Here is a 12,767-nt window from a genome sequence, read left to right on the forward strand (position 1 = left end):
GATCAGGGCCCATCCCATCACAGTATTTTAATGTCTGCTGGAGCCAGAGTTATGCACAGGAATAATGTTTAACGATTAGCATTTGTACAACTGCTTGTGCAAGTGCAGCCTTAAAACCATGAACAAAGGTTGCAGGATGGGAACTACAATCTACTATTTTAATTAAGTATCGTCTTTTCATTTGTTTTTTTCACAGTTCAGAATTTCATAACACTCTTCAATACTATTATTATTTTTATTTTTTCCTATTGTGTAGGGAAGCTCATAGTCAAATTGAAAAAAGACGTCGAGATAAAATGAACAGTTTTATTGATGAGTTGGCATCTTTGGTGCCAACTTGCAATGCTATGTCCCGAAAACTAGATAAACTTACTGTACTAAGGATGGCTGTTCAGCATATGAAAACTTTACGAGGTGAGTAACAAAACTTTTTGCCTTTGTCCCACGTTGAACGATGAGGAGTTTAGAGCTTACAGACTGCAAGAATGATGCATGTGTCTTGGCATGATCATCACCACACTTTCCACAGAGTCTCGAATCCCTCTTGGATTACTCATGCTTCTGGTACAAATTTGACACTGCTTTGACAGCATTCATTTGAGCCAATAGTGAGGACTAAAAACAGACTCTGAGACCTGGCTTATTAAAGGCAACATAAAGGTTGCAGTTAAGCTGTGCAGAAGGCAGTAAATCCAAAAGCAAATTTTCTACAGGAAAGAAAAGACAGCCACATGGCACATATTGAAAACTGTAGGGAAGCAGAATCCATCCTCTCTAAGTCTAGGATCATTTTGACAGGACTCCATGGCTTATGAGTTGGAATAGCATCTACTGATTTTCTATATCATTGAAATGAGCTGTTAATCTCTGGATCCACCCAACTGTTCCTCCAAGACATCCTCTTTAACCCAGTCCCTAATTGCCCATGTGGGCCAGAACAGAGGCCTCCGTGTGACACACAATTTATGCCATGCAGGACTTACATGGTCTGAAGATCTTATGCCAGCTTTGTGCCCCTGGATGAATTTCACCAATGATGCACATCTTACAAAACAGCTTTCACTAGAAAACAAGACTGCGAAAAGCTGCAAGTATGAAATGTGACAGAGTTAATGATTCTGTAGGAATGCTAACATCTGCATTTCCAGATTTGTATGGTTAACTTTCATATCATCTATGCAAGTATTTAACATTTAACCATCTCTAAGAAAAGAAAGAAAGGGAAGAAGGTTGAAGATAAACGAGTACTAATTATGCTACAGTTCTGTAAAGTGGAAAACAGTTACATCTAGAGTACTTTTTTGTGGAATAACAGTTCCAAACTTACCCTTATATTAATGTAGACACAGAACAAAATGATTGCAGTTTACCTTTTGAATTTTGATTTTTGAAGATAGTTCATTGGTGTTCAGTTTCTACCTGGTTAGCTGTTTAAGTTATTCATGTACAAGATACAGACTTTTTTTTTTAATCGGGAAAGTTCCATATAAATTAAATGCTATGTTAACTGGATGGGGAAGCAGCTTTTTGGCCAAACTTTCAGAGATATCCCATTTTTCTTCAGGTGGTATGGGCCTCTTCTACTCTAAAAAAACAATATCGGAGATAATTAATGGCTGCTTAAAACAAAATTAGAGGCTCTCCTAGAACCCAGCTATCATGTTTGTTGCTGTTACATACTAGGATTATGGTAGATCTCTGATGATTTAAGAAGATGGCCTGCTTTTTTTTCCTGTGGATAGGGTGAAAAATAGTATTTTGACATTCAGAAATCAGTTAGGAATCCCAAATATTGATTTGACTGCAGAAGTGTTGGAGTTCAACTACTATATAATATATACACACACACACACACACACACACACACACACACACACACACACACACACACACACACACACACACACACACACACACACACACACACACACACACACACACACACACACACATATATGCACAATCAAAATACTTAAGTAATGTCTATTATTGCAGTAAATGTGGCAATCTCTACTATCTTATGAAATTAGTTATCTGTTATACACATTCTGTGTTTCCCTGTTGAGTTTTTAATTGCCATATGTCTGGATAATAGGGGTAAGTGCAAGGGTGCTGTGAAATGGTTATTAAGAACTGAGAGGGAAAGGTAAAATGATGACAGATAATCCTTGTATAAGCAGCTTTGAAGGAGTCGTGGTAAGTGGTTGGCTCCAGTCACCCTAGAACAGGGGTGGGCAAAATGCAGCCCGGGGGCCGGATGCGGCCTGCCAAGCCATTCTATCTGGCTTGTGGGGTCCCTAAAGAATTTAGAAAATTAATATTTATCTGCCCTGGGCTGCCTGTCTTGCAGCCCTCGATGGCTTGCCAAAACTCAGTAAGCGGCCCTCTGCCCAAAATAATTGCCCACCCCTGCCCTAGAATGTAGGGTCCTTTCCAAGGCTAAACTACAGTTCAGAGGAGACCAGAAGTTTCAGGCATTACCAAGGGTGCGGTTTGGCTCAGCTAACAGAGGCTGATAGGCTGAGGAGATTTGCCTGAAGAGAGCAAGCAGTAGACGCTTTTTCTTCCAACTCAGACATGGCATGTATGAGACCTTTGTGGGGTATGGATAAAAAGTTAAGCTTTAGATATAAAAATATGCCTGCAGAACACTATCTTATATAGTTTCTTTTACCCCTTGACCCTGGACGCATCTACATAAGATGTTTTACTTGAAGTAAGAGCAAATTACTGCGTAGTAAGCATCAACATGTACATGTGTAGACACTTAATGTGCAGTAATGTGCTCTAATCGCAAGTAAATTTGCTACCTGTAAATTCAAGTTACTGCACAGTATGGCAGGTATAGACAGCTGACTGGGAGCGAACTTTTTCCCAGTCAGGTAGGTAGCAGGGGGCAGGAGATTTCTCCCTGACTCTGGAAGCTGCCCCCACTCTGCGATCATGGAGCTTGGGCTGGGAATAGGCTGGGAGTTTGTTACCAGCCTAAGCTCCACGATCATATTCATGGGAACTCCCTGGAGGCTGGGATCTGTCCCTGAATGGGACAGTTTGCGGGCTGTACAGGGAGGTCTGTGCATGCAGCCTGGAGGTGGCTGGGGACTGCCCTGTTTCGGGCAGGCCCCGGCCAGCTCCAGGCTGCACATGCAGACTTTCCCACGCAGCCTGAGGCTGGCTGGGAACTGTCTTGGTCAGGGCCAGATTTTAGCCCTGTGCCCTGATCAGGTGATTGAGGCACAGGGCTTGGAATCAGCTGCAGATGGGGAGAGGGGAGATGGCATTGTCCCTGTCCTTGCAGCTGGCAGCTCCCAGGAGTAGGAAATGATCTCCCAGCCCCTGCCAGAAGACAGCTGCCTCCTGGCCCCATGCTCCTTGCCAGCTCCTAGAGCTCCCCCTGGCTGTCACAGGGGCCAGGGCAGGGCCGGAATGGGCAGGAGCAAACTGCTGCCAGGAGAAGCAAATCTGCTTCTTCATCCCGGCACACTTCACCCTGGCCAGGGTGAGTTCACTCTAGAGAAATTTCCTCATGGATAGACGTACCCCCTGTGTACTTTGTACCACTGCATGAAGAAATAAATGGCGCTTTGTTTAGAGAACCTGTTCTTCAGTCACTTTTTTATCAGCTAATGTCATGGGCTCCCAAAAATACATAGTTATAATCTGCAGTTGTCGGGTTTAGTACCCAGGAGACCTTAACCTGTGTTCTTGTTTAAGAGGGGGTTAGTTGTGGGTTTCCTCTGTAGGAGTGAGAGAAACTTAGGCCTGACACCCATGAGAGTGCATGCAGTGACACCTTGAGAAGGGTTAGTGATAAAGTTAGCACAGTATACATGGCACTGAATTTATGAAAGCATCCTCCAATTACCAAGTGCCTAAGGTAGAAAGATTCGTTATCTGTTAAATTGCTGTTATCATCTCTCAGCTTGCTAAAGGATCCAAAATCTTGTGCTATTTTGAATCAGTAAGCCTGTCATTATCTAGTTCAGGGGTGGGCAAAATGTGGCCCAGGGGCTGGATGTGGCCCGCCAGGCCATTCTATCTGGCCTGCAGGGCCCCTGAAAAATTTAGGAAATTAATATTTATCTGCCCTGGGCTGCCTGTCGTGTGGCCCTCAATGGCTTGTCAAAACTCAGTAAGTGGCCCTCTGCCCTAAATAACTGCCTGCCCCTGATCTAGTTGCTTCCCAGGTTACCCATGTAACTCAATTTTGTCTTTCCAAAGTGAATATCATCTGAGGGATTACTTTTGGAAAAGATATAGCATGCATTGGCATCATTGGAAGCTGCCTCACATACAGAGCTAGTGATATAGCCTCAAAGCTTGTCCTTTGCCTCTGCTTGATGCTTCCAGATAATGCCATAGTAATGGTCAGTTTTGTGAAATGAACACATCCTCTATTAAATGGTTTGCAATTCCTAATTCATTTCACGTAAGTCACTACATAGAAATTAGATAGTCATAACTTTGAGTCATAGTTGACCGTGTCTTAGATCCAAGAAATAGAACATCACTATAATTTTTCGATGTTCCTCTAATATAGAGAGCGGACTTGGATAGGACACATTTGAAAAACCTTTTTTAGGAGGAGGAACGTTCTTATTTTTCAAAGGATATTCAGTGTTTAAAACTACTGTGTGTTTGTTCTTTTTTATGTTTTCTTGCCAGTGTGCATTCTTTTCCAAGTTGTCCTCATCAGAGTTCCACTTGATATAAAAAATAGTTGAAGCTAAAACATGTCTGAAAAAAATACAAGTGCACCACAAAATACTGACAAAGAAAAGTTTGTAAAATTGTGCTGTCAAAGGATGTGCATTATCAAGTTTAAGTGGCCTGTTAACTTTTTTTTTCTTTTAAGGTGCCACAAATCCATATACAGAAGCAAACTACAAACCTGCTTTTCTATCAGACGATGAATTAAAACATCTTATTCTCAGGGTATGTTTTAAATTTTAAAAGCAAAATTTAAAATTTGCGGTGTGGGGATTTTAAAAATCTCTTTGAATTCAGTATTTGCGGAAAGACCTGAATTGTCTTTAGCAAGATAGGGAGCAGACTGAGACGCAAAGATGATGATGAAATCATGCATCTGCACTTGAAATCAGTGAAACCTGAAGCTGCTTAACACCTTTTTCAAACTAGAGGTTTCAGGATGGCCACATGAAGACTGATGCACTGAAATTTAGTGGCCCTTTAAAATATATTTCAGCTTTAAAAATTAACTGACTAGGTTTGCAGTGTTTTAAAGATTTCTTTTAAATCACCCAGTGCAGGATACGCATTAAGTTTATGAAGTACTGGAACAGCTTAGATTGGCATAAAGTTACAAAGTTATGACCATATCCCACGTGTATAGGTGTTCATGTTCTGTTGAATTAAATGAAACAATGCATGTGCCAGAAATACACAAGTATATAAGTATCTGCAGGATCTGGGCTATACTTGATTTTCAAGAGAAGTAAAACATATTTAATATGGAATAGATATAGTTCAAATATAAGCTTCTTTACTGATTCTTTTAAATGGATGTAGTATTATTCAATAAGAAATGGGCTTTTTCTGTTAATAAATTACCTTTTAAATTCTTGGCATTGAAAAGGAAAAACGATGCCAAAAATCTTCAAATTACACAGAGTCCAAGATTTTATCATAACTTCATGTCTTTCATTCTGATTCAGTTATTTCTATAACTTCAAGTAGATCAGTACTAACATAGAAATCCTACTGTACCTCCCAAAGTGCAACTAAAAGTTAAAAAGTTGTAATAAAGTTTTTTGATTTGGTAATTTCCATATCTTTCCTAATTAGGCAGCAGATGGATTTCTTTTTGTTGTGGGCTGTGACAGAGGGAAGATATTGTTTGTATCAGAATCTGTCTTCAAGATCCTCAACTACAGTCAGGTATTCTTCATTGTGATAACTGTGGACAGACCTTAAGAAACTGAATTTTTTTTTTGCTTATATATCCAAACTTGGGGGCATTTTTCTGAATGACAATAACAGTCTAACTTATTTAAGAAATCTAGTACTACCTCTTTTCTGTTGGAAAAACATCTTCCTTTGGTTGGACTGATTCTGGCTTTAGCTGGACCCAGGAAAAGCTGAGGTGCCCTTGAGCTATTTTGCAACTTAGAAATCAAGTTGAATTACATTGGAGTAATGTTATCGAATGTTCAGGTAAAGCCTTGGAGTAACATTATCAAACATGCATACCTGTGTTAAGGCTTCTGATAGGTTTTGAAAATGGGGCTTGTTGCCCTTTTGGAAATGTTCCCTTTGTTCTCTACTTGTTTACATACAGGGTTGCTGTTAACATTGGCCACATACAGGTGTTACATTTCTATTGAGAGAACCATTGTTGTTTTGGTAGAAATGACAAACTTACAAGTGTTCACTCAGCTTATCCAAAGGAAACATACCCCTCCTAGGAAAAAGATCTTCCAGATGTCAACCTGGAAGATTTTTTTCTCTTGCAAGAGTGAATGCTTGTACACTCCCCTCTCAGTCTGATCAGAGAGCAAGGTGAAAACGTGGGCCAGTGCTCCCCACACTTCCCCAGACTGAGGACTGCCTGATTGGTGGAATGGCTGGGGAAGGCAGTACCATGCTTCTCCAGTCCTCTCTGGATCAGTGCAGGAGACTGGAACAGGAGGGCAAAGGCCCCAACCTGCTTTCCTGACTGGGATTCCTGGTCTGAAGTACGGGGGGGTGGGGCCATGCTGTTCAGTTCACTTAGCTCATGGTGCCCAGGAGCCAGTCAAAGGAGCAGTCACTCTTTGCTGTCCCACCGTCTCCCCAGTCTGGTGAAAATGGGGGTAGGGGGTGGCTGCAGGATGGACATTTATATGTTCCCCCTCCCAGAAAGATTTCTACTTGTGAAAATTTCTCAGAAGTTTCCACTGGTAGAAATAAACACCTGTTTGTGGCCACTGTAGCAGGTAACACAAATAATAATCTTTAAAATCAGTTTTCTAACAGATTTATGTGCTTGAGTTCTGCAGTGGCTGATTGGGGAGCAGAAAATACTAGTATAAAAAGGAGTGCTTTCTCTAATAGATGAGGAAGTCAATGAAAGTAGAAATTTCTTCTATGCATCCATCTATTAACGTAAGGCAAATATAACCGGCACTAGGCATACTAAATGCAGGTTTAATGTATACGTAACATGCGGCTTAACTTTTAACAAAGGCTTATCTGATCTTCAGTTAACAGATCTGTAAAAAGAAACTTCTACTTCCCTTTACTGATTTTTAACTCATGCATTTATTTAATGTTTGCAGAATGATTTGATTGGGCAGAGTTTATTTGACTACCTTCATCCTAAAGATATTGCCAAAGTTAAAGAGCAGCTCTCTTCTTCTGATGCTGCTCCCCGAGAGAGGCTCATAGATGCAAAAAGTGAGTATATATTTCTTTGGAATTGTTAGGGTACCTGGACTAACTTTTTAGTATTTCTTTTTATTATCCAGATAATGAAAAGGTGGTTAATATTATCACTTCTGCCATGTCTTCTAACTGAGGATCTAACTATTAACAAAGTTAAAAAAATACATATTGTAAACTTGTATTATACCCATTTTAGAAACCAAGACATTGAACTACAGACAGGGCAGGTGTCTGTCTTAAAGCTGTACAATATTTGATGGAGCTAGGAATAGGATTCTGTCTTGTACAGTTAGCCACAAGACCATTTTTGCACAATTATTATAGGTACAGGTCACTTTATTAATTCTAACAGATTTTTCAAAGGGTTTTGAAAAATGTGATGCTTGGGCAGCTGTTAACCTCAATGCCTGTTTTAACAGATTTTGCAGCTAGAAAGATCCAAATGACGTTCAGCTTAAATCTTCCCAAGTTACAAGTGTGCAACACCAAAATTGCACTTCTAACTTCTGGGTCCTTTTTTATGGGAATGCCAGCAACATAGAATATAATATGATCTAATTGGGAAAATTAGTTCTAGCTGCCATGGAATTACTATGAATTACCCAAGCTCACTGAGAGACTGAAGATTTTAAACTCAAATGCTATTTTAATGGTCATCTTTTAGTTCATTTTAATTTAAAAAAAAAAAAAATCTTCCTGATTTTAATTTTTCACTTGGTGCAGCTGGACTTCCAGTTAAAACTGATATAACACCTGGGCCATCGCGACTATGTTCTGGAGCAAGACGTTCCTTCTTTTGTAGAATGAAGTGCAACAGGCCTTCAGTGAAAGTAGAAGACAAAGATTTTCCCTCCACCTGTTCCAAGAAGAAAGGTAATGTTTGAACATCTTACAAAGTTAAAAACAAACCTGTAATTTTAAAGAATTCCCTGTATTGAAGATATTCTTCATTGTAGCAGTTGGATAAAGAGTTTTAAGTTTATTGCTTCTTGCTCTCTTCAAACTTTTCCAGAAAGAAGCTCTTCTATTGTGGCATGCTGAAAAGAAATAGTGTTATTGGACAAGACTAGCTTGTGCAGTCTTTGCAACAGTTGTGGTGAAAACTGATGCATGCTTTGTTGAACGGCTCTTGTCCTTATGCTCCTAAGTCTCTGAAAATAAGAATGGAACTTGGATGCTTAAGTCACTTAGGCCAGGTGCTATTTCCACTTACATGGCTACGTTAAGTGCCGTGTTAACTGCGTGTCTTGGCATGTGCATATAGCTTGTAATTCAGCATAGCTATGCTTGCTCAGTGCTTCCCTACTTAGTCTGCTATGCTATGGCCATGTAGCTATCCCGGGGAAAATAGAATTTCATGAAACACCAGGCAAGTCCTAAAACTTGAAGAGAAATCACTAGTACATTTTCATTTGAGGAAGCGGTGGTCCTCATGGTCCAGTAGCCTAGTAGTTAGGGCATGTGCAAAAGTGAGAAACCTAGTTTTTAGCCCCCAACCTTGCTTACCCAGAGAGGGTTTGAACCTGTCGTCTGCTTCCTAGCTTTGTTCTAAACACCAAGCCACCATCACCTCTTCTGTTGAAGTGGGCCTCCTGGGAAGACTAAAGTAGAAGATGTATGTGGCCAAGAGGCATGGAAGCTCAATGAGATATCTGCTACCCTGGAAGAGATTATGTTAATCTATTTTACCCAACATATATTAAATGTATTGTGCAGTGAGCCACCTTCAGGGGGAAGGCTGGAGCGCATTCAGAGCAATGCTTTACCCATGGCCCATGCTAAAATGTAGCATCGTAAAATATATTCACAAGTGGTCTGAAAATTTAGGGGAACTCACCTCAAAAGATTCTTGGTGGACAAGTCAGTTATGCCAGAATCTGGCTTGGTTCCCTGAGACTCCCCTTAGAGCAGGGCAAGTAATTTAGAGTGCTTTCTCAGCTACAACTTCAAGAGCTTCTAGAAATTCTTCCTTCAAGGCAACTTATGAGAAGCATGGGAGGGAGAGAGAGAAGAAACACTGAAAAGGGCAAGAAGGCAGATAAGCCACTCCCAAATTCTCTTTAAAGTATAGATTGCATTCCTAGTCCCACTATAAGAATCAGGAGATCCCACATGCCAGAATGCGTTCTGCGAGAGCTCCGAAAGAATAAGGTTGCTAATATTTCTGTAATGAGGCAGAAGTTTTAGGGGTGCATTTAGCATGCAAAAGCGTCCTCCAGTTGGCAATTCTGCAATATTTTTATAACCAGTCGCACAAGATTTCTCAAAAGATTTAAAAGGCTCTTCCTGTTGACAACAAAACCAGCTCCATCATGGGGGTCTCAATTTAGTGCTGTCATCCCTAGTGAAATCTCCGTTTGATTCATTAGACACATTTATCTCTCCGTGAGAGTTTCCTTCCTTACAACAATAACATCTCTTAGGCAGTTCGGGCAGCTGAGGACTCTTTTGTCATCAGGACAAGTCTCTCTTGGATTGCTCCTAATATTTTTATTCAACAAGGTTCATTTTACAGTTTCATCCTAACCCAAGTTATTCTGTTAGGGTAGAGTGTAGGGAGGAAGGAGGTTCCTTCATCCAAAGCCTTGTGTACATAACTGATCCCTTCAAACCAATCCCATAAGTTGTTTGCTGAAAGAATGAAGTGTGGTTTTTATGTACAATTAATTAATCTGAAGGCCATATCCAACTCTGCCGCTTCAACTCCAACCATAATCAAAACTCATTTAAGTAAGGCCTAATCTGCTCTCTGTGACCTTCCTAAAAAATATCCCCTTGATTGGATATTGTAGGATGGGGACATGGTTGTTTGCAGAAGTTTAAAAAAAAACCCACACCGCGCTTTACCAGAAGTAGCAGTACATTACTTCAGCCTGGCTCTGCAGCATCCGTAAAGATCGGGTGCTTCAGTGGGGGGTTTTTGGCTCTTTTAGCTAAAGCTGATTTTAATTGGCTATTAGGTAAAAGTGCTGAAAAAGCCCCACTAAAGCGCCCATCTTTACAGACATTGAGCAAGCCAGGTTGAAGTACAGGTTGAAGTAACACACTGCCTCTTTTGGGCATGTGTGGGGCTTGGCGCAAGAACACGCCAAGTTTAAAGTAAAGTGCCAGTTTTGGGGTTGGTTTGTTTTTTTATGTCTGCAAGCACCTTTTGTTCCTTTTCAAAGCAAATTTGGATAACGTTGCTGTCAGTTTTTCAGCAAGATTCCCAGCCCCCACTTCCCATCTAGTATGCTGGCTGGGAATATCCCATAGGAGGTGCCAGTCTGGGAAAACAATAAAACAGTAACGGTAACTTGCCAGTTCAGCTACCAGAATTCTTAAATTTGTGTTGTCCTTGTGTGCTTTCCACAACCAGTTCTCCTCCTACTCTGCTTTGGATTCATGTGCTACATCATGATAGAATGTGTATGAGAAGGAGGAGAATAAATAGTTGGTACTGCACAATCCTTTACCCCTGCAGTTTAGCACCTGAGGATGTATGGGACATGAACAGACTCTGATGGTAAAATCTTCAGTTTCGGGAGCACATACTTGCTCCAGGCTGGAATGCACACAGGCACAGTACCTCTTGAAGTATTTGGTTTCAGACATGGAAAAGAAAGGTCACTCACAGAGTTATGAGCTAAGAATTATTAATGGAAAAATCTGTAGTTTGGCTTTTTAAAAATCCAGGACATAGGGTGGTAAAACACAAATGGCTTTAATATTACCACTGGTTTGGAAGGTGTCATGTTCACACTAAGCATCTGACCCTTCTCTAACATGTAGTATGCATTTGTGTATGGGATGGCAAGCCTGGTTTCCGAGATGAGAGAAACACTGTATGTTAGCAAGCTTGATTGACAGCTGAATTTCTTTGAAGGCAATGCTGACACTGTAAACCTTCTTTTCTTTTATAGCAGACCGTAAAAGCTTTTGCACTATCCATAGCACAGGATATTTAAAAAGCTGGCCACCAACAAAAATGGGACTAGATGAAGATAATGAGCCTGATAACGAAGGTTGTAACTTAAGCTGTCTTGTTGCAATTGGACGGCTGCATCCTCATGTAGTTCCACAACCAGTCAATGGTGAGATCAGGGTTAAACCTACAGAATATGTTTCTCGACATGCAATAGATGGGAAATTTGTTTTTGTAGATCAGAGGTAAGAATCATTTTGATAATTTTGATAACTAGAATAGTCTAATGCTGATATTTATTACGATGCTGAAATTTTATTACACAACGTGATTAAATTTATTCAAGACAGCCATAATCATATGCAAATAAAATAGTAGAGCACTATTTTGTTAGTTTACTTCATTACTGGCACTTAATTACAAACTATTTGGGTCTCAAGATAATTCCAGTGGGATTAAGTTTAAACTATTAATGCTCATTTATCAGTTGGTAGTATCTAATAATGTAACCAGAACAAAATGATGGTGTATTAGTTTTAAACTGTAGTGTTTATATTTAATTAGGTTGGAAGAATCTACCTTTTATCTGCAGATCTCAAGATGAAATGACTTCTGTTCACATTCAAGTTGCAACATTTTTTTTAAAAGATTTTTTGAATGTTAAATTTTTCTGAACATGCTGGATAGAAGGTTCTGTGTAAATTACTATATGTGCCCAAATCCAAGACAACTTTTGAGTGTAAGATGAACACGCATTAATTAGATTATATACATGGAAAATTATAAATTTGTTGTTATTTTCCATGGACAGGATCTAATTAATGGAAGGTCATCTTAAATTTGTCCCCCTTTCCACTGCTGTGACAGGGAAAGCAGCAGTGGAGTCTGAGGGGCCAGACCCTTACCCCACATCCCCTCCACATGCCTACCCCCTGCCACCTGCCTCTCCATGCCTATGCCTGCCCCCACACTCCCTACTTCCCGAGCCCCTTGTACCCTCTGCCTGAGCCTGCTCCCCACTATTCCCTGCCCACCCCATCTCCCTTGCCTTCTGCTGCAGCTCTGCTCCTCTGGGGCAGTCAGCAGCAGCGTGACCTTAGTTCAACCCCTGCTTCCTCCATCCCCTGCTCCCTCCTGCAGCCTTCCTCCCGTCTTCTCTTGCAGCTCTGCTCTGGCTTCAGGGCATGCAGCAGCAGTGGTGGCTCTGGCCAGGCCCCAGCCCAGGCAAGGAGAAGAAAGAATGGCTTCTGGCTGGGCAGGGTTGGGCCTGGAGGGACAAAAGCTAGAGCAGAACATAAGGGCAGAAGTGACAGCTGGGGGAAGGGAAGAAAGGTTGGGGGCAGGCTGGAGGGCGGGCTGCAATTCCCCACCACCCCCCAGTTTCCCCCACATACCTCCCCAACCACGTGGCCCTTCCTCTGCCAAACAAACTCTTCCAGCCCAGAGCAGGCGGTGATTCAGATCCTGCTTCAGCCTAGGA

At 41.1% G+C, this 12,767-nt stretch overlaps 1 protein-coding gene across 3 annotated transcripts in view; it reads left to right on the forward strand.

The window, feature by feature from the left end:
- Window positions 1-12,767, forward strand: part of BMAL1 (basic helix-loop-helix ARNT like 1) — an 88,057-nt gene that overhangs the window by 56,589 nt on the left and 18,701 nt on the right. For all 3 annotated transcript variants that reach the window (XM_090032730.1, XM_090032732.1, XM_090032731.1), the window contains exons 7-12: window positions 257-414; window positions 4,856-4,935; window positions 5,806-5,898; window positions 7,278-7,395; window positions 8,107-8,256; window positions 11,286-11,532. In XM_090032730.1, the coding sequence (XP_089888856.1) occupies window positions 257-414; window positions 4,856-4,935; window positions 5,806-5,898; window positions 7,278-7,395; window positions 8,107-8,256; window positions 11,286-11,532 (846 nt within the window). The remainder of the gene's footprint in view (window positions 1-256; window positions 415-4,855; window positions 4,936-5,805; window positions 5,899-7,277; window positions 7,396-8,106; window positions 8,257-11,285; window positions 11,533-12,767) is intronic.

This window comes from Crocodylus siamensis, chromosome 2, assembly GCF_052110815.1.
Source record: "Crocodylus siamensis isolate JL-2025a chromosome 2, ASM5211081v1, whole genome shotgun sequence".
Taxonomy (NCBI): Eukaryota; Metazoa; Chordata; order Crocodylia; family Crocodylidae; genus Crocodylus; species Crocodylus siamensis.